General features: G+C 43.7%; 1 protein-coding gene across 2 annotated transcripts in view; it reads left to right on the top strand.

Annotated features, from left to right (window-relative positions):
• The window catches only part of LOC147711122 (tumor necrosis factor receptor superfamily member 9-like), a 106959-nt gene that overhangs the window by 71841 nt on the left and 12422 nt on the right, over window positions 1-22696 (top strand). For both annotated transcript variants that reach the window (XM_086921929.1, XM_086921928.1), the window contains exons 4-6: window positions 255-392; window positions 4632-4698; window positions 13013-13119. In XM_086921929.1, coding sequence (XP_086778055.1) covers window positions 255-392; window positions 4632-4698; window positions 13013-13119 — 312 coding nt within the window. The remainder of the gene's footprint in view (window positions 1-254; window positions 393-4631; window positions 4699-13012; window positions 13120-22696) is intronic.

Genomic DNA, 22696 nt, shown 5'->3' with positions numbered 1-22696 from the left:
TTTGTGTGCAATTAGATATTGCTTGTGCATGTAGATCAGGGCATCCTAATAATAGGTTTGACAATAATGTGGGGCCTCTTCTAAGAGTCCCACATGATTCTGAATTACATAAATTATCTCATGTACCCTATCTGACAGGGCACTAAAAACAGGTTCTCTTAATATGTGCCAAGCAGGAAGTTCTTGAGAAATATCTTATGTGCCAGAGATGTTTACACATATTTTTTTATAACTGATCTTTTTCGTGGTTGCAGGGGTTTTTCAGTATAAAATAAGGTGCTCTCGCACCCAAGATGCGCAGTGCGAATGCAAACCTGGTTACAGATGCTCGGGGATGGAGTGCAACTATTGCCACAAGAATTGTGAACATGGACAGGAACCTACAGAGAACGGTAAGACTGCAAAAATGCACAATTCCAATCTTAAATCATCGGCACCATGCATCATTGTACTAAAGGAATTAGCGTATTTATCCGCTTGTAACAAAGTGCAGCGCGGGAAACATCCTTTACACCGCGGATGGTTCAACACAGTGCTGTTATGACGCGTCCTTTACAACCCAAGTCGTAACCATGACTTGCGCTGGAGGGCGCTACAGGATTAAGAATAGTATATTTACTATTCCAACACCTTCCCTAGTGTCCACAGGGACTGGTGTTAGAATAGTAAATTATACTATTCTCGATCCGCGCCCCAACGCAAGTCGTTGTCACGACTTGCGTTGTAAAAGACGCGTTGTAACAGCACGCGTTGTGACGATACGCGTCGTAACGTCATACATCCGTGCAGCGCTGCAAGTCGTCTTGCTGCGCTGTGCCACATTAGAGGGAAAGGACAAGAATGCACCCTATTTATCCCAATACAGCGCATTCCTGCCTTTTCCCAGCGCTGGCACATAAAGTGCTACCTAGCACCAACGCAGGCACTTTTGCACCATGGTGCAAGGGTACATGACTACATGCGTTAAAAAGGAGAATTGATTTTGTGCAAGAAGGGGCACATTCCTGCACAAAAACAATCCCCTGAGGCATTTTCCTCTTACTATGTGTGCTACAAAATGCAGCACACATAGAAAGAAAGAAAAACGAAGAGAAATAATGATATTCCTCCTAGTTACGCCTCCCCTGGGAAGGAGTGGCATTTTGGCTCATTCCAAGTAATGGTAAATCTGGGAAAGTGTCAAAATCCATGGGTTTTGCATGGGAGAACCCACGCACCACCCATGGAATGCCTCAATGGGGCAGAGTAACGTAACACAGCGATTTGCGCTGCTCTGATCTGCATTACTCTGGATTTATCAAGCCACTCAGGGCCAAGCAAGGTGGCCTTGCGTGGTTTGATAAATGACATTTCAAGGGTTGCATTACTTTTGCATCACGCAACGTAGTGCAAAAGCAACTCAACCCTTGATAAATATGGTTCTTAATCCCTGACACAGGTATAAAAATATCACAAAAAACCCACAGAACAAAATTGTGTAATATGTCATGCAAGATTTACGAAAGCAGGGGCGGCCTTAAGCATGTGCAAGCTGGGCACCTTCACAGGGCCACCAACCCCCAGGGGCCACCACGCCAATTTATATCCTTAATATAATAATCCTCTGAGGATGGATACATATTTGCGTGGCTTGCGTGGCTTGCGTGGCGGCCTCTGGCAGGGATTTGGCGGCCTCCAGCTCTATTTCCACTTCCAAACACCCTGACCCCCCCTCTTCACTGGCGTCCGCGCTCCGCCCCACCCAGACCCCCTCTTCCGGGGCCCCCTACCTACGCCCCCTGCCCAGGGCCGCCATGGGCCTAGAGCCGCCCCTGACGAAAGCACTGGATTCATCAGACCATCAACTAGTAAAATCCATGTTTCAGGACATTTACAATTAAAATCTATGATAAATATTTACATTTAATAATTTCAGTCGAGATTATTTTCATATTTTTCATTCTGAACACCAAATGGGCATTACAGTTAGGTGACCTGAACTGTAAACCACTCTGAGCACAAAACCGTCACCCGGCATGTTGTTACAACGCTTGTAACAATGCATACCATTACCCCGCAAGTCGTAACAACAACTTGCGAAGGGGGGACTGTTTGCACAGACTGGTGTTCGAATAGTAAATGATACTATTCCAACATTCAGCGCCCCCCTCCTGCTAAGCATGTGTGACTTGCTTGATCTTCATTTAATTCATGAGCCTTCATTACTGTTTTGTATTATTGTGTTATTATGACCTGCCATGAGCTGCATTTTATTTTAATACCATCCTTCTTTCTTTTGATTAGTTTGATTTGTTTCCTCTACACAAGGTCCTATCCTGTGGAATGCTTCCTCATTGCCCGTCTCTTTGTAACTTGTTTTTTTTGTTTCACTCATTTCTCATGTTTATGTCTCTTCTACTTCATTTCTGTCTGTTTCACACTTCAGGACCCTCTATATCTCCCTTCTTTTCATAAATCCAACATGTCATCCTTTCAATGTTCTTACTTTCTTTCTTCCTTCCTTTTCCATCCATCCTTCTTCTTTTCCCCATTTCTTCCACTCACCCTACGCTCTTTCTTCGCCCTTTATCATAATAATGTATAATCCCCCCCATTTTTGTCCTCTGTTTGTTAATGCCAGCGATTATCCTTCAAGTCACTTCTGCATCATGAGCAGTATATTTAAGAAGAAACTCGTGTTAAATGAAAATAACTCCACCTCCACCCTTAAACAATTCTCATTGATATCTGTTGTAATGCTGCACGAAAACTTGAGAAGGAAACAAAAATACAAAAAGTCAGATGGGACAGGGAGCTCCTACCAGCCTAGGTTCGGCGCATTTCCAGTGGCAGTATGAAGCCGACCCATGATATAGCCGTGGAGCTTTGGGGCATATTATCAAGGGGGTTTATCTACGCTTTTTTGCATTAAAAGCCAAGAAAGCAGAGATAAAATTATATCCCTATTACCTAGCTGTCGCTAACACCAGTTAGCGACAGCTAGTAGGAGATAGCGACCATCTTGGGCCCCGCTTTGCATGTCAGTGATATTTATCACTAATGACATGCAAAGTGGGCGTGCCAAGATGTTAGCGACTGGAAACAGTCGCTAACATCGCTATCAGCTATTACCAACTTTTGGAGATATTCGCGCTAAGCGCGAATATCTCCAAAAGCTAACACCTGCCCCTGAGCAGTTCTTAGCCATGTTATCCAATGGTAGGTGGATAACAAGGCTAAGAGCATTAGCTCGGTAATGCATGAATATTGCTGACTTTTCAGCGATATTCATGCATTTCGGCCGATTTTTATCGCTTAGGAGATAAACCTTGATAATAGCAAGGTTCCTAAGCGATAAAAATCGCCGCAGCTCGGCGATAAAAATATCGCCGCTAAACCAACATAAAGATAATTATCGCTAGTTGTTGGTAATATGCCCCTTTGTTCTTTATAATGGAGTCCCCTTTAAGGGTCATGCCACAGGTATATAGAACAGGTGTCACACGAACATGGTAGAGTTCTTTTTTTGCTTTTGGCAATAGGTTTTGATAACGATTATTACATTAATGAATATGTTCAAAATAAGAACGCATGAGTATGTACCCTATGGTATTTGATGTTGTACAGGTGGTGAGGCAGAATTTTAGGCCACTCATTCGATAGTAACCATTCAACTCCAGGTTCACCTGCAAATCATTGATTTCAGGTGTATTGGATCAAAGCAAGCAAAGCAAGACTACAACACCAATAATGCATTTGGCTGTCACAAAAAAGGTCCCAGACAGTAAACAGAGAGGAATATTTACAATAACTGGCGCATCCCTGAATATCAGCCGGGATGCATCAGTTATTTTGCGTCACGGCAGACACCTCTTGCACCACCATGGATGCGCCACATTTATAATGCGGCCACCATGGCGCAAGAATAGACAGATGCGTGACGCATCTGATGCTGTGAAGGTGACGCAGTTCGGGAGTTGTGTCGCAAGCGCGACGCAACTCCAGCACTGCTCGGAGGGCCCTATACTAGCTCTGCTGCATCATTCCTTACGCCTGCTTCAAGCAGGCGTAAGGTTTTGACGCAGCGGGGTCAGAAAAGTGAATGAGTGAAATCTTGTAGATTTTACTCAGCCACTTTTCTGAGGCGTTCATGCACCAGAACGCCCCCCCCCCCCGTGCCGAAACGCCCACATGTGGCGCAGGGCTTTACAACGTGACGCATCTCCCTGGATGCATCACGTTGTAAATACCCCGCAGCATGGCGCTGGCTTTGCGCCACCGCTGCGTCACAAAAGTGACTCAACAGCAGCGCAAATGTGGCGTACGGGGCTTGTAAATTAGCCACAGTGTGACTAAGGACCTAGGTGGAGGTGCATATACTAAAACATGCACTAACCTAAATCACAACGTTGATGCAGGTTGACTAAGAGTGGTGCATGCTATCTAACGCCGGATACATCACTGAAATGTTGACTGTTTGCTGCTTTGTACAAATTTATGACCCGAGTGAGTCATAAAGTGAATTTGAGCTATTTAATATGCAAAGGAGAGAATGCTTTTCGTATCAACGAATTTTTCTGAAATATAAAGATTGCGCTTGCTGGTTCTTGCTTTGATTGGCTTCAATTAATTAATGTCTTTTGTTGTTCAAGGTTGCCGGAAATGTCCCCCAGAGTCATTCAACAATGAGACAAATGGCTCCTGTAAACCCTGGACGAAGTGAGTTGATGTTTTCCATTTCTATATAATAAGAATGACATTATTTGCTTCTAAATAGGAATACCCTATCGCATTGCTTCCAAAACATTTTAGAACTATGACCCAATTTTTAGAAAGACAAACTTTCGCAAGCCATCTATCCTTAATGGACATGAGGCATGCAATGTGTTTATGTTACTAAAGCATCATGTGGTGGAGCACTGTCATTTACAGAAAACACATTTTCTATTGAATTGGACTCTAGATTTGCAGAGATATACATCTTTTCTGAAAAAACTATATTGCACACAAATAATAGTGTGTGAAATCAGGTTTCTGTAAATATTAATCATTTGTGCATCACCAAGTAAAGTTTCTTGATTGTTTTCTTTCTGTTAAAATCTTTGTTTCCATCACACTTCAGAATTGCTAAAATTGTGCTTCATGTTTTCTTTCCTAACTGCTGAATGTGTAGTTTATTTACAGGTACTTACATTTTGTTGGGTTACAACAAATGACACCCTACAGCCTTTCCTTTCACACTTTCTGTACCCTAGCTAGATAGTCACATACCCCCAGATGCATCAAGCATCCATTTTTCGATTCCTTATTAGCGAAAAATAAGGAATCGCTAGTAAGGAATAGCAAAATGGTATGCAAGAAGAAATCACTTTAAAAATAGCGATTTCTTAAAATTCCTTAATTGCGACTCGCAAATTGCGAGTCGCAATTAAGGAATACCTCCCCATTCATTCCTATGGGCCTAGAGGCCCATAGCAATGAATGGAAAGACATTCTCAATTTGCGAATCGCAATTAGCGAATCACAAAATGAGAATGCGATTTCAAGGGTGCAGGGGTGTCCAAAGGACACCCTGTTGCACCCCTGAAATTGATCTGTGCACATATGTTGCGCACACACATGCCCTTAGGGCATGTGTGTGCACAACATGAAACTTTGAAAAATGCACTTTAGTGCATTTTTCAAAGTTTTTGCAAATTACCATGAAGTTCAACTTCATGGTAATTTGTAAACACCAATCCTGATATTACAAAATAAGCAGAAATGTGTCAGAAAACATGGCCTGACATTCAGCCTCTGTCATTGAAGCACACCAAACATGACAAAATAAATACAGAGTTGAAAGGTATCTATATTTATTGCTTGGTTCTTGCAACCCACCAAAAATAGGCTTGGGACCCACCAGTGGGACCCGATCCAAGGTTTGGAAAACACTGCCCTATAGGAGAAAGAAATTTGGGGTTCAGGTAAAGTTGTCCTTGTGATGGATGCCCTAATCAGACACCTTAACATCCTGATCAGAAGATGAATCCCAGCATTATTGATTACCCAACATGACCTGCAAACATCAAAGCAATGACAAATAAATCACAATTTCTTCGTTTTTCTGTGACACAAAATTCCATAATTTCCAGCAACCGTAACATCCAACGTTTCCACACATCTTCTTATTAAAACTGTACCACTCATGTATGCGTAAGCTTACTGCATCGGAAAGGTATAGGTCAAACCTTTGACCTTTTAAAGACTGGATTGACAGTACATTGAATTCACATGGTCACAGTTTTCTACTATTCCTGTCCATTACGATAGATTTAACCACACTTGAAATACTGTTTTAATCAGTAAAAGTAAGGAAACACTGGGTGGTGAGACTTTTGCTGTTACTGACTAATTTCAGAATTTTCTGTCACAGAAATAAGAGGCAATTCTCAGGTTCGAAGGTTACCCTAGATACAGGCCGACCCTAGGCCCAAATGTTACAGCTACCTACATCCCAAAAACCAACCTAATTCTAAGATTCTTTCATGTACTACACAGTGGCGTCACTAGGGGGGTGCTGGGGTGCGGACCGCACCGGGTGTCACCCCATCTGGGGGTGACACCAATCTACTACATTCACTGACTACGACTACTACCTGCTTTAGTGCAAGAAGAAGCGCACCACCGTCACCACCCCGGCCCGTAGCTGATCGCACGTGCACCAGACATCTGCATTCTGCACTGATGGGTCACAGTCACTGTCACACACAACAAAGGGTTTGCAATTGTTCTGAGACTGAGTGAGTGTGACGAAACCGAAACCGAACCCAGTTATGCATGCATATACCAGGCAATGGCATGACTTAGCTCTGAACTGAATAACTATACTTCGGACACGGAAATATATGCAGCTGTTTGGGCACAGCATGACAGCAACAGTTCCCGGAAAGGTTCCCAGTGCACACATACATTCTTTAAAGAGAGACAAGCACACAGCACATACAATTCCTTCTCTCTAGACATCAGGAGCCTGTGGTCTCCAGTATTTGAAGTTTAAGTAGGCTCTGTATCATTGGATGTTATTTTATATAGCTGCAAGGCAAAACTGTGCTTCATTTAGAGATCATGATACCATTCAAAAAACATAATGACGTTGACGACGAAACTTCTCTTTCACCCATTACTCAACACTTGTGACCCTCACTTTCTTTTTTTCATTGACGTACATTGTGAAGTAGTGTGGCTCACTGGTTAGAGGCGGCAGACCCGAGAGCAGAGGACGGCCCGGGACCAGGGTTCGATTCCCGGCGCGGCAGGTTTCTGGACCAGGGTCAGCGGACTTGATAATTCTCTCGCCTCGGTGCCCACTCTGATCAGCGATCACACTCGGCAACTCTGGGCATTAGCTTGCCTCATCTTCACTAACGGCCCCACCAGACCGCCGGGGATGCCTGGTCTCACCCTGGAGATACCCATTAAGGGACCATCTCTCAGGGAAGCCAGGAAGGGTTTCGCAGCGGTCGAAGCGTGGAGATACTCCCCCGGGAGTGATTCTAGCGCTATATAAACACACAAATTAAAGTACTCGGCCTCCGGCCTCCCTTTCGCAGCCACTTTTATTGACCTCCTGATGTACCTCCTCTCTTATTCACTTTTTTTTCTACTCGGTCCGAAGGTAATTTATGCAAGTTAGGAATCGCTGTCCTAAACACAATCCGTCCACACTTCAGAAAACAGTAACAATACATTTCTAGTTCAGTAATTTTTTTATTGAAAATAAGACATATATACAAGGTACAGAGTAAAACACATGGGGGATGGGAAAAATAAAGATAGGAAAAAACGCCCCTGGGCAGTACTAAAATAGGGCATGTTAAATGTTGATTTGCCAGATGTGCTGAAAACCCATTGCTTGCCAAATTAATAAAGTGTAGGCCACAACTCCCTGAAAAGTAAAAATTATTTAAATGTCAAAAACAATTTATGTATGAAGAATTAGAACTCGAGGCACTGTCCTTATATTATACACACACACACACACAAACACACACAATTACTTCACTACTGCTACATACTCCCGGAAATCCATTTTGTAAGCAAATTCTCGCTGTAAACATTAGCTGAACAACTTACAAGATACCAGAGGACAGCCTGCCACATCATTCGAAAGACCAGCAGGGAAAGTTGTAACAATCACGTGCAAATCTTATAAAAAAAGAACACAGCCAAATCGAAACTTGATAAGCGCCAGAGTCAGAACTTTAGTACGACAGTGTTAACTTGAAGACTCTGCTTCAGTTTTATTTGTAATTTATCTTTTCCCCTGCATTTGGTGTGGATACATTCTCGCTGTGCACAACAAGGTCCGAATAGACAAGATTCCGAAACAGACCAGCACCAGACAGGAACATCATGCTCTATGATGGATGTACTACTTATGGAATGTGTTTAGTGACTGGGGGGTCTAAGTCTTGCATCGCCTTTCTTGCACTGTTCTTTCAAATGGCAACAGGTGGAGGTGTTGCAAAAGATGTGCCGGGTGCTTTAAGGCACTAGTTCTTGGGAACAGGATCACCTTAAAAGAGCTTTTGTTCGTGGAATAATGTGTGCTTGTGCAGTGTTGGACGGTGCAATGAGCAATTCACCTGTCCTGGCCATGTCCATCAGGATGCTCTACATCTTCAACTGGGACCCTGACTGCCTGGCACTCTCAAGGAACTTAGGCGAGATGTGCTGTAGCATGAGGTGGCACTTTAACGGGCCCTGTCTTCGGTGATCCTATGTCCCCTGCCGTGATAATTTTAAATAGTGTCAGGCCAGTCATAGTCTTAGATGATGTCGTCCTTATGGGTGTTGAGCCTACTGTGGTGAAGGCTGCTATATGTATGTTTGTGGGAGATGGATTGGCGGAGTGAGCATGAGATTTTACTGAATTCTTACCCGGGCGTGTGTGCCACTTAGTTTTAGATAGGGAAAAACTGTTCAGGTTTTTGTCTCGCGGCCTCCTCTGTGCCTGTAATGGTCGCTGTGACTGAAAGGACAACAATGCTGCGATAGGAAATTAATGTACCGTGGCAGTGAATAGGGCCAGCGGCGTTGTTGTTCAGAGTTCAGACTTTCAGTTTCACAGTCACTCTTGCCCAGCAGTTTGGGTCCCAGGGCCGTCAATCTTAGCCCTACTACCAATCACGTGACGGCCCTCGGACAGCCCCTGCGTACTGTGTGCAGTGTGCAACTGCACCTGCTGTTCTTAGCCTCTGATGCGTCACGGCGGTCACGCGCCCGCCAGGGAGAGTGCGTGCGCGGTGCGGTGGTGCGACTGTGTGTCGTGAGAATAAAGAACAATTAATACCGATGCCACGAGTCACGACGACGACATCAGAGACCACTGGTCCGACTCCAGACCGGCACTATTGCTGTGCTTGTGTCTCTCCCCTTCAAATTTGGAATGGTGAGAGACTGCTGTCACTAGTAGAGAGAGAATAGTATAATTATTTTTAATTTATAATATACTGTATATATCATATGCATGTCCATGAAGTAAGTAGTAGTAAGTTAAAAATGTGGCAGTGCAGTGGCACACAAATGAAAACACGGCCCTGAGGGCAGGGCCCTCTTCGGGCGGGTGCACCTGCCACTAGCCGGGCTCAAGCTGGCTTTCATCCTATGCTGCCCCACACAGACATGCCCTTTTCGAGTCAGCCCAGCCCATCCCCGCCGCCAAAACTACAAACTTGCATATTTTTATTGCCCAGGCAGGCTTGATAATATGCCCCTAATTCTCTGCAGACACCTGCATATATATATTCCTTAATTATTTTGAGTCTAGAACTGTCCCTGAACCTGTTGAGTATTTTTATGTCCGGCCGGAGGATATTCTGCTTCTCCACACATTGGGTGTGGTATGTATGCAGATAACACACAGAGGGCCTCCCTCATATCTGATTGTACCTAACACACCACGGGCTTCGTTTCACTAATGAGTTCTGTAGTTCTGTGAGTTCTCCGACCTTGTTGAATTAAATGTTTCTTCTATGGCCTTTGTAAATATAGGAACTAAATATACAAACGTTACTAAGGATTCTGTATGGTCCCGTTATTTGCCATCTGTGTCCACTGGCAGACTCGGAACGGAGGAGGTCCATGCGGTAAGTCGTGAGGGGGTGACACCATGAGTTACCCGCACCGGGTGACACCAACCCTAGTGACGCCACTGGTACTACACATGTTTGTGCTATTGAGCCTTTCCTGTCTTGGATGATAGGACCACTCAAGGTTATGAAATACAATTTTAAGTTGGAAAAATGTGCCAATGCAGGATGCAGGATGGCATGACATTTGCTATTATCTATTGAAGCTCCCTATATTTTTTGCTTCCTATTGTAAATCTGCGTCCACAAATCCACGTTTCCGAAAATGTTCTCAGAATTTCCAGGTTTTAATGGTAATCCAGAATTCAGAGTGGTTCAAATGATGTTGCATCCCTAAACTCAGAATCTTGGAAACATTTCAAAATACATATTGGCATATTATCAAGAACGGTGTTAAAATTATCGCCGCTTTAGCGGCAGAAAACTGCCGCTAAAGCGGCGATAATGAGCTTGATAATAGGCCCTTGTGAATTTCTGGTGTGAACCTGGCTTCTATGGGAAATTCACATGGGCATATTATCAAGCCCATTATCGCCGCTTTAACTGCAGCTTCCTGCCGCTAAAGCGGCAATAATTTTAACGCTGTTCTTGATAATATGCCCCATAGTATTTATACACCCCCCAACATATATTAATTTAAGTTTTGACTATGAAGTATGCAGAGTCCGTACAAAGTAAAGTGCACAATGCTTGTTGGCGCTGGGTATCATGGTCTTTTGAACACGTTATAAATACTGTATATGCCTTAAACTGGAAGAGTCTAATAGACGTAATTGTATATTTTTTGTGGATTAGTATTCCATGCTAAAGTTTACCTCTGAAAGCCTTCTTACCAATTTTAATTCCATCTTCAGCACTAATTGTTTGTCTCAATAATTAGTTTCTTTGGGAAATCATTGTGCAACCTTAAAAGTCACCCCGTGCCAAATTATACATTTAGTCTACTTTTGACGGATCTACAGGTTTGTGGGATTTCCCATGGGTGTCACATTTACTTATTTCACAAATTGCAAATAGGTATGAAGCATAAACAGGAAATCTTGTCCGCTTTCTCTGTGCCACAAAAATGAGCTAGTTGCTTACTGGATTTTTCCTTAGACAACAGCCCGTGTCTCCTTGCTGGGGCACAGATTTGTGTCTCAGTGCCCCAGCAACGAGACAGAGGCTTCTCTGGAATTTTGTTCGCCTAAAAACAATTTAAACAGTGTCTGACTCCTTGCTGGGTCACAGACACCATAGAACAGTCCCAGCAAGGAGTTAGAAACAGTTTGGATTTTTGATAAGGCTAAAAAAAACTAAACATTTTACAATGCATATTTAATCCCCGAATTTGTCAATGGGCTTCACTTGGTCAGGTAAATTGAAGTGACAAAATAAAGAGTTATAGATGCATATTTAGTGCATGGATTATTAATTACAGGCACTCACAACGTAGGTACAAGAGTGACATTCAATATCGGTCAAAGGTGGGGCTCACATATAACATCATAATTAAGTTGGATATGAAAATACCTAAATCTAAGGAATTGCCTAAAGGGCAGTAGTGTAGGATGTGATGATTTTTAATGGTAGTAAGGGGCATATGTATCAAAATCTGTTATTGCGATTCTCAAATAGTGATTATTTGAGAATTGCTATTTTAGAATAGCAAAACGGGATGTATTTAAAAATTCTCAAATATTTTGTGATTTCTTGGCATTCCTTAATTGCGATTAGCAAATTGCGAAATCGCAATTAAGGAATACCTTCCTATTCATTGCTATGGGCCAAGAGGCCCATAGGAATGAATGGGAAGTCATTCTCAATTTGCAATTCGCAATTAGAGAATCGCAAATTGAGAATAATTTCAAGGGTGCAAGGGTGTCATAAGGACACCCTGATGCACCCCTGAAATGAGCATGTGTGCGCATAGGGCGCACATACATGCCCTAAGGGCATGTATGTGCGCCACATGGCACTTATCGCAAATTACCACCAACTTGAAGTTGGGGGTAATTTACGATTTCTTAAGGAGAAATCGCACAACTTGGGTGCTTGTTACATCGCATTTAAGGAATCGCAATTTGCGATTCCTTAAATGCTTACGCAAAATTGAGAATACAAAATTAGCGATTCCTTAATAATGCGATGCGAAAATGTCTCATACATCCCGTTTAATGATTTTGTATTAGTAAACGCTGTTTTTTTGCAAATTGCCGCATTTGCGACTCCAAAATCGTTTGATACATATGCCCCATAATCCCTTACTAGATTAGATGAGAGTCATTCACCCTGCTATATCTAAGTTGAAGGGAGATAAACTTAGAAGCAAGACGGAAAACTGAAAAAAGTAACAGGCAGAAAGAGAATATGAGCTATAAAATGCATGGACCCCAGCAAGGCAGACTGCTTGTCTTATAAGGTGGATTAAATGGGTTGAATGATGATAACAGCACCAACAGAAATCCCCTTTAAGACTGAAGGGTAAAATCACTGTCCACGTGGTCATATCTGAGAGGCTACGAATTATTAAGCATAGCGTCTTGGCTGGACTTTATAAATGGGACATCCAATCAGATATCTTGAAATGTTTGCAATATCTACTATTTTGGGCTCTTTCTAAGCCTTCTGACCTTGCTCCTGTAATTGCCTTAAACATTTGACACAGTTCTGTCGTTCTGGTTGGGTAATTAACAGCTGTTATTTCCCTCTGCTGCAGACAATAGTGCTTAATCATATCTCTGACTGTATCTCTAGTCAGTTACATCATTGTTCTACATCTTTGTCCTCTGTTAATTGATGTTACATGCTTTTTCTTCCGGTTACTCTATAGATATCTAAAATAAGCACAAATAACCCATATAAACATAGTTGGTAATATGCACTCAAATAATATAATGCCATTGTTTTCTACCCCAAAGCTGTCACAGTAAAGGCCTCGAGGTTCTGGTGAATGGATCCACCAGCAGTGACGCGGTTTGCTCTTCTCCCGTCGTCACTGTTGTTATTCCTGTAGCAGGAGTGTCAGGTTAGTCTTCACTATTTTATCTATCAATTATTTTAGCCTTTCAATGTTTCAGGAATTAGTACAGCCCTACATGCTGTCGATATGCATGTCCGTAACAACAGATAAGTCAACGGTGATAATATTTTGTTGTATCAACGAAAATGAACTACACAATTATGATTTCTGAATGTTGAATGAATTTTACGAGGTCCATACAGTTCACATACATTTGTTATATCTGTATTTTGACTACGTTGCTTTGGTCACATCTATAAAATCAATTTTCTGATTCGGAAAAGTCTATGTTCACAAGAGTGACTATTTCAGCAATTCCAGGAATACATCTAGGCGCTCTCAGTTACGCTGTAATGGTAGTGCTAAAATCACCTCTGATTAATGCTTTCCTGGGTGTACCCGCTCTTACAGGGTAATATGTTTATTACACACCAAACTCTGCCTATCCTAATGGACAGAGAGAACCATTTGAGCACATTAGCTGGAGCACACAGTACCTGTACATTTGTTCCACCAATCATTTTGGTGAACCTTGAGATAAAGGTTCCTGGGGCGAAACTCTCCTGTGTTAATCAGTTTTCCAGGAAGAAGTCAGCGAAGGTTGCAGCTGGGATGGATTATGGAGTGATTGACACGTCTGACTCATTGAACTACATATGTAATCAACAGGAGCCCGGGTTCTCCACGTGTTTCACACAGACAGCTCTCGATTATTCAAATCGCTTCAAGAGCATGCAGTAGTCAGGACTCAGGAGGGCATCGTTTGTTGTGCCATCACTTTGACTCATGAGTACTTAATCCTACATACTGACAGTCACTCTTCATAATTTGTACTTTGGAAAAAATTCCAATACTCAGGACTCCCATGCAGTAATCATAAGTTCCATTGATACAGATTTGAAGTGTTATAGCCAACAATGTGCTACGGACAAGCCACTTTTAGTCTTCATAGCTATTGCTATAGCTGTTGGCTTCTGGCTCTTGGTTATGAGTGCAGAGTGGTGTAGCTAGACCTACCGCCACCCAGGGCGGACCCTAATTTTGCCACGAGGTGCAGGTAAGAGCGGGGAGTGCGGCCCACAGATGACTTGTTCTGGAAAGGGGGGGTCTGGCGGCCCATGGGCGATTTGTTCATAGGAGGAGGGGGGGTGGTAGTAGTCGACAGACAATGCTTGCTCACCTCTGCCACCCACAAAAACAGTGCTGCCCGGGGCGGACCCTCCCTCCAAGCTACGCCATTGTGAGTGCACACGTATGTATTAGAGACATTAATGAAGGTGTACTCTATAAAAAGGGGTATGTGAACTGTTGGTTGTATGAAATTTTTACATGTATCTAGAACTGATGTGATATTTTTGTTCTTGCTTATAAATATATATTATAGAGTTTAATGAGCTTTGTATGATTCAGATTCATATAGGAAGCTGTTTTTGCAAGGTTTTAAAAACAACTGATGAAAATCATTTTGTAAAAATCTTCTTGGTCAGTTAATCTTGGTGTTGGGGTTTAAAGTGATATAATTATGCAAAATATGTAGTATAACAATGTCGAAAGCACTCAAAACATTCCAAAGAGCATCTAAATACATTTGTAGCAACCACCACCTGGGGATTTTTCCTGAATAGTTCAGGTTTTCAAAGATATTTGCAGTAAGAATGAGGAACATTTGTGTGAAAACATGGGACAAGATACACCTTAGAGATTCAATATAGGTTGTAGGACTGCAAACTGGTAAATAAGGAGGTACGGTCTATTCGCTATTCTGTACTCAGACATATTGCGATACCATACAACTCTCAATGCAAGCTGCCAATATTCAACACCACCATAAGGACCATCACAAAACACTACATGCCCCATGTGTGTTCATTGACAAAGGGGAGCTGTCACTGAGAATACAATTCTAATTGCTCTACGCAGTCTTTAACCCCTTCCCGGCGGGGGTAATTCCCCCACGGTGCGGGGGGAGGGGGGTAGCGTGGCACTGCGGTGCTCGTGATGAGACCAGCTTGTCATGAGTCACGGTGGAGCTGTGCTCATGACGAGCTGGTCTCGTCACGACCCGCCCACTGATTAAATCGCCCGCACAGGCGGGGCATTAATCGCACGTGGGCGGAGCGGCGCCGTTATGACGAGACCAGTCTCATCGCGAGCACCAAAGAGGCTAAAGTCCGAGAGAGCTATGGCCCAAATTATGTAGGGAGCGTGATCTAAAACTACAAATAAAGAAAGTGATGCATACATTGGCTACTGTGTGTAGTTGATTGCAGATGGTGGGGCATCACCGAATGCCCATGATTATGAGACACCTCTACCAGGAAGATCCCAGGAACTGGCTCTATCAGTGCTACAAAGTGGCTTTGTGTCACAAGCCAGCGCCTTACATAGCAATTGAATAACAGAGAGACCAGTTGGTGGGAATACATACAGACTCTGTTGGCAAGAGCTATCTAAGACACATAGATCACAAAGTAAGTGATTTATTATATATTGTCAAGGCATTGAGCTAAGAAAAGTTACCTTGCAAAAGGGTTCTGGATTTTATTGCAAAGGACCTCCCAAGTCAACATAAGGATGTGTACGAATAGGTGGAACAGGACAGGAAAATCAGTACACAATAGGAAGGGTCGCACATATCGAAATAAAAAGGCAGTGGTTAAGGCTTAGGCATGGGTAAAGAATGTAATTAGGGCAAATTTGGGAAAAGCAGCCAGAAATATGGGCATTTTATTTTATTTGGTTGTTTCCACAACTACAACAGAGCTGCTTATGAATCTGAGACAAAATGACATATTGCCTAAGATAGCAAAAATTGTTGCATTGTCTTTGATTGAAGGAAGGGTAAGGATTTCTACAAACTAAACATAACAGGCTAAATAAACAGGAGTGGAAGAGTTTACACTTCTAAAACTAAGCACTACAGAACAAAGAGCCTGACCAGAGCTCCTGACTGAGGAGCAGAGGCCACAGGAGATTCATGGAACAAGGACAAAGACAGAGATAACAAGTTCTGTAACTGAGGAGCGGCATATAGTGTGGAGCAATAACACAGACAGAGGTGCCATCACAGGAACCAAAGGTCACAGCAGATATAGACAAGCATTTGCAATGCAATAGGTCTCACAGTTACCCGAGATTAAGCTAACGGCATTGTAAATGACAATGCCTTTTCTTTATGTTTTTAAAACAAATATAAAAGGCATTGTTATTTGGAATGTCAATAGCTCAAACTCGCATAAATGCAAGACCTATTGCATTGCAAATGCTTTTTGGTACTGGGACCCGGTTTTGCAGCATTGCTGCAATATTGGTCCACTGTAACAAAAAGCAGCAGCAGTGTTTCCCACCATCACCCCCTCCCTCAGGGCTGGTCTGACTTAATTGCCAGGGCTGGGTTGCATTCTCAGTCCGGCGCTGATGAAAATCCATCAACTAAAGTGAACGAAAGGCAGCAAATTAGAAATATTACATACAGCCACCCTGGGTTGAAATTAGAAATAAAATAATCCTGGAAAAACAAAAAATAGAGCATTGCTATTCTCACAAGCCCAGCAAGTTCCGAAGTGCAGTTTCAAAATGTAAGAATTTATAGAGAATTCAGCTGCTCTAGCTCCGGGTGAATGTTTGAGTGTCATCAGAGCCCCAGGTACAAATATCAGAGGCACTCATTGTTAAAAATGCAACTTTCACAGACACTTCATAATATTGTCCAGTATTAATTCGGAAGGCGCCCACTAGGTAAAACACAGCTCTAATGTGCATTTCATCTTCTTTGAAAGTACAAAGGAGAGCATTAGTGGGGGGGGAGGGGGTGTTTGCATACATTACAGAAAGCGGAGGGAGCTTGGGGGGTTTAAAATCAGTATGGAGAGCAGGAGGGGATGTTTAAAAGCATAACGGAGAACGGGAGGGTGGTTGGGGTTTAAAACAAAGCAGAGAGCGGGAGTGGGAGGGGGTGGCTCAAAACACAACAGAAGAGACTCGCAAAAGTATATTAAACAAGCGCGTTGTCCCTGAAGCGGTGCGGCGCTTATATTAAAGTTATAAAGCAAAACAAAACAAACAAAAAACAAGGATCAAACCCTAATACTGCTTGCGCTGAATAGAAAAGGAAAGCGTACATGGGGGGGCGGGAACAGGGCAGCAACAGAAAGGGCGCTTACAGTAAAGTTAACAAAAGAAACACAGGGATCAAACCTTAACACTGCTTGGCTAATGGACATCTACTATGGATCCGCTGATGCCTCCTTTCGCAGCCCTTCCCTCCTGGTACTGTAAAATATTTAGCCCACGGAGCCGTCAGGAGTGCAGCGGCAGCATTGTCTCAGTGTGCAAAACTGAAAGCGAGGTTGGAGCGCACGACACGCCATGAGCGTGCACATTGCCTGTCCCGACACACGCTGAGGATCGCCGGAGAAGACACGCCGTCTATCCGCGCAGAGGCTCAGAGTCTGAATCGGAGGCTGAACTCTTCTTGAGCCTGGCACGCTCCTACGGCAGCACGGCAGCGTGACGGCAGCCGCCTGGGCTGAGAGGTACACGGAGCTCTGGGGACACACTGCCGTGCATCACGATGAAGCATGGTGGAACGACGGTAAGGAATGCGGAGAGAGAGTAGCTGTTGGCAGATGGCGCCTGACTGGCTGACACTGGAGGAGGTGTAAGGAGAGCTGGGGATTGTTGATTTACTCACACGCTAACCACACGTGTTCACGTAAGTGCGGCACGCACAGACAGGAACTGTGCACACGTATGGTGCCAGCAGGAGTTGTAATAATGCCACGTGCCGTATGCGTGCACAACTCATGACTTTTACGCGTGTGCACCTATCCTGTCCCGCATCGCTAAGCAAGTCGGCAACAATAGTTCTCGCCTACACGAGCAACACATGGCGCTGCATCGCTAGGCGAGACCTAAAAAAGAAGAGAAGGAAATGCACGCTGAGGAACTGAGGGGCAGCTGGGTCTTAGCATAGTTAGAGCACTATTCTGGAGTGGAGCCACACCTGATATCGGAGAACGAGAAAACAGATAAAGCAGCTCAGCGACATCGCAGAAGAATGCAGGTTGACAAAATCGTGGGTAACGTAAACAGGTAAAACCTCAGCCAGAAACAAATTTACCAAATATGGGTCAAATGCAAGGCACGAGACTGACATTCCAGAGCACGCGGAAATTCCCCTCAAGCACATTTCTCAGAAAAAGTCACAAGTCATTCAGGAAATAAGGCAACAAAGGGCTAAACAGCTACAGGCCTGATTGAAACAGATACACAGGAACAGAGTGCACCTGGAGAATATGAACATGGCCTTTGCATAGCATCGAAAGTTCAGGTGAATACAGTCAGGGTGCAGGAACTCTGAACAAGCATTTGTGAAAGTCAATAGGTCTGGCCTTATCAAGCATGGAGATGTTTGCGTTTTTTTGTTTATCGCAAACATATGTCATAAAAGAAGGGGAAAAAAGTGGAGTGATCCTATGCTTACAATAACAAGTTTAAATTTAAAGATGAACCATCACAAATCATTTTTAAGAAAACAGAAATGCGGTTTCTAGTCCACATGTGTAAATAGAACTGCAGAGAATTTTTCACACTGTCTGTCTGTGGTTGCAGACTGGATGGAAAGTAATTTCGTTAAACTCAATGGTCAGACAACCAAGGTGTTGCTCTTTGGGATGAAAGCCTCGATTTGGAATGACAATTGGTGGCCTTAGGCACCCTCCCTACTCCAGCTAAGAAGGCCAAAAATCTTGGGGGATTCTAGATAGCGAACTCTTGCTTGATGGACATGCCAATTGTACAGTTGCGGCCTGTTTCTGGCTCATAAGGAAGTTAAATAAAATATTCCCCTTTATTCTCCTCTCTGCGCAGAAGCAGGTTACCCTGGCATTGGTCATGTCCAGAATTGATTAGTGTAACACTCTCTGTTTGGACTCTAATATAGGCACCCAGGCAAAATTGCAGGCAGCACAGAACACCCTTGCGGTCCTTGACATTCCTAAGCACTAAATCAGCTGCTGGTGGGCCCGTGAGCCGCAATAGCTCCCCATCAGGAAGTGTATCATGATTAAGACTATCTGTATTGCACACAAGCCTCTCCATCAATTGAGCCCTGCTGGGATTAGGGAGATGCTCCACCGGTACATTCCAGGGAGAAATCTCCGTTCAGTCCATTGCAATTTGGTTGTCGTGCCTAGAGTCCGGAAAAAGAGATGGGGAGGGTAGAGCCTTCTACGTTGCGGCAGCCAGACTCTGGAACTCGCTCCCTCAATCTTTGAGTGCGATCAATGGACACCTGCCTTTGAGAAAGGCACTTAAGAATTGGTTATATACTATTTAGGCAGCCCCTTCTTAGCATGTACATGTTTGATTTGCCACTGGTCTGCAGCGGACTTCTGTGACTACAGCGCCTTGATGCCTACGGGTAATTGTTGCGTTTTATTAAAATCTAAATCAAATCCAATCTGAAGTCAGACAAAAGGACAAAGAGAGGAAAGGAAATGGGAACAACAGTGAATACAACCGGTGGAAAGAAATGGGCTGGCTCAAAGCCCCCTGTAAGCCAACAAAATGTCTCACAAGCGCCTTGGCATGCACTATCTCGGATGAGACCTAAAAGAAGCCATTTCACTACCCACCCTAAATTGGGCGGGTCTTGTATGTGCTTTCTCCTTGAATGTCCTTTCTCCAAGGTCCCTACTCCGCAAGACTGTCAGAGAAAAATTTCTGTTGAAGAGAACCAACTGAGGCTTTGTCGACGGAAACATACTATCCGCCCTCCTCTAAATGAGGTGAGGTTAAACCAAGAGTTTGGCAGGGTGCTCCATTGCGTTTACAAGGGAGTATGTTCTCGGCCTAACCCCAAATCAGGTCCTTAAATGTATAAGTTCTGGGAGTAGCGGACATCAAATGCACATCCAACCTAGCTCACCTAACTCAAAGACACAACAAAACAAGCCATAACCAGGCAGGGGAGCTTTGTGTGTCAGGGGGTGCCTGAAATGAAGCTACTACACACAATCTTTATCAGTCGATAGAGTTATCTTAAAGCTACGGCCGTTTTATTGTTTGATATGGTGTCCAGTTTTAAAGCAATCATCGATTTCCCATGCAGAAATTTCTGCAATTTAAGTCTGAGAAGGAGTTAAATCATGCACTTAGACGGCATACAATAACCCGGACATGACAAAGTGCGATGTGCTATGTAAAGAGAAGCATGTGCTATGTAAAGAGAAGCATGTCGGTCCATCTAAAGAGTTTCCTTCCCAAAATTGGGCTATTATGATAGCGGCACGTGCCCGGGCCTGCTGGTTTACTGCGCCTCCGCCTCTGCTGCGTCATAGTGTTTTTACCACAGATTCGGAGATTATGAGCATCACCTGCGTGGGAGCCTCCGGGGTGTGCAAGGCAACGAACACCACATATACTTCCGGAAATGAGACTGACTTCCGTGCCCGTCTACCATGCAAACAGCTCGGTGTCTATTTTTAGCATAGTGTAGCGGAAGTAGGTAGAGTCGAGTCAAAGAATGAAATGATTAAAGTAGGTCCTGTCACTGCAACGTGTGCAGTGAGCCATGGAACGGCCTTTGCTCATATAGTGCTCTGGGCGGAAATAAATGTGGTGCCCTCACTGCTAGGGGTGAATACATCAGAGAGCCTCTTTTATTTTCCTGGGTCGCGGGATTAGGAACTGGACTCTGACCCAATGTGAGTAGTTCATCCAGTCTTGTTCTTATCTTGGCATTTTGGCGCGTATGATTTGTTTTTAAGTCTGAAATGTAAGACTCACACAAAAGCAGAATCCGTAGACACAGATTGGCACTAAAGATGCCACTTACCCAAATGTAGGGCAAGTTCAGTACCCGGCTCCTTCCTGTTCAGCCTTTTTGCTGGTGCACCGCTGTTATGGCATGGTATGGCAAGCCACCATTCTGTCATGAACTGGGAAACCAGCAACATATTATTAAAATGTGCATCAACTTGATCAGTTTTTGAAGAACGTCCGAGAAAAACACCTGGGGGCATATTATCAAGGGGGTTTATCTCCGCTTTTTTGGCTTTAAAAGCCAAGAAAGCGGAGATAAAATTATCTCCCTATTACCTAGCTGTCGCTAACACCAGTTAGCGACAGCTAGTAGGAGATAGCGACCATCTCGGGCCCCACTTTGCATGTCAGTGATATTTATCACTAATGACATGCAAAGTGGGCGTGCCAAGATGTTAGCGACTGGAAACAGTCGCTAACATCGCTATCTCCTATTACCAACTTTTGGAGATATTCGCGCTAAGCGCGAATATCTCCAAAAGCTAACACCTGCCCTGAGAGGTTCTTAGCCATGTTATCCAATGGGAGGTGGATAACATGGCTAAGAGCATTAGCTCGGTAATGCATGAATATCGCTGACTTTTCAGCGATATTCATGCATTGCGGCCGATTTTTATCGCATTTGCGATAAACCTTGGTAATACCAAGGTTTATCTGCGATAAAAATCGCCGCAGCTCAGCGGTAAATTTTTGTCTCTAACCAAGCAATAGCGATAATTATCGCTATTGCTTGGTAATATGCCCCCTGGTTTCCTCCTGCTTCTCCCCCCAAACACAAACACCATTCAATCTTCTGTAGACATTTTTCACTGAAAATGCTGCTGCTGAAACTTGTATCAATGAACTCCGGCAAGGGAGTCGTGAGACATCCAGGGTGGGCGCATAGTACCATTTGCAGTACTCTGTCACTTGAACTAAGTAAAGATATGCAGGCCCAAAGTGATGGGCAGTGATGGCTGTTAAAACAGCTCAGCTGAACCACGGATTGCATTTTGAAAAGCTCTTTGAAAAACCAGCTCTGAATCCAAGCTGAGACATAGTGGGCTGATCATCATTGAAGGTTAATAAAAATGACCACCATTGGACTTTCTTTGCTCTCTACAGCTTTGTGAGCCGCCCTTGTGTTAGGAAATGGCGATACCTAAAGAGCAAGCTGTTACAGTCTAAAACATCAGTGGTTATATATTGTGTTGTGTACAATGTCTACTTTGCAAAAATATGATTTTTCTTTCAGTAGTACAGCAAACTCTACACCTGGCAGCCTAAACAGGTGTACTGTGCATCCCTTAAGGGTAATAGGTTGCATAGGACATGCCACAAACTGGAAGCACTGCATACAAACACATAGTTGCCTCTGGTGGACTCTACTAATTGCTGCTCATTCTACCCAATAACGTCATACGTATTAATCGTGGAAGGATAAGGGACTGACGCAGTCATGCTACAAATCAAACATAGGACCCCCGCAGTACACTCTAATGCAGGCCAGCTTTAGCACTGGTGTCGCCCGCTACGACAATGTTTGTTGGTGTCCTCCAATGATCACCACCGCCACGGATTCCCTCACTACCACCCATTAACAGTGCCCCTCGAGTCCCCATAACCACTCTCTCTCAGATGTATTTAATTAGTTTTATAGCGCCACTCATACCAATATAGGGTGTCAGAGCACTCTACGTCACACACATATTACACTGAAACACTCATATACGTGAGTGTGAAAATCAGTGAATAGGAAATGGTACATAAGCCAGAG

This window comes from Lissotriton vulgaris, chromosome 5 (genome assembly GCF_964263255.1).
Source record: "Lissotriton vulgaris chromosome 5, aLisVul1.2, whole genome shotgun sequence".
Taxonomy (NCBI): Eukaryota; Metazoa; Chordata; class Amphibia; order Caudata; family Salamandridae; genus Lissotriton; species Lissotriton vulgaris.
The sequence above is the reverse complement of the archived record's forward strand: the minus strand, read 5'-3'. Positions and strand labels throughout refer to the sequence as shown.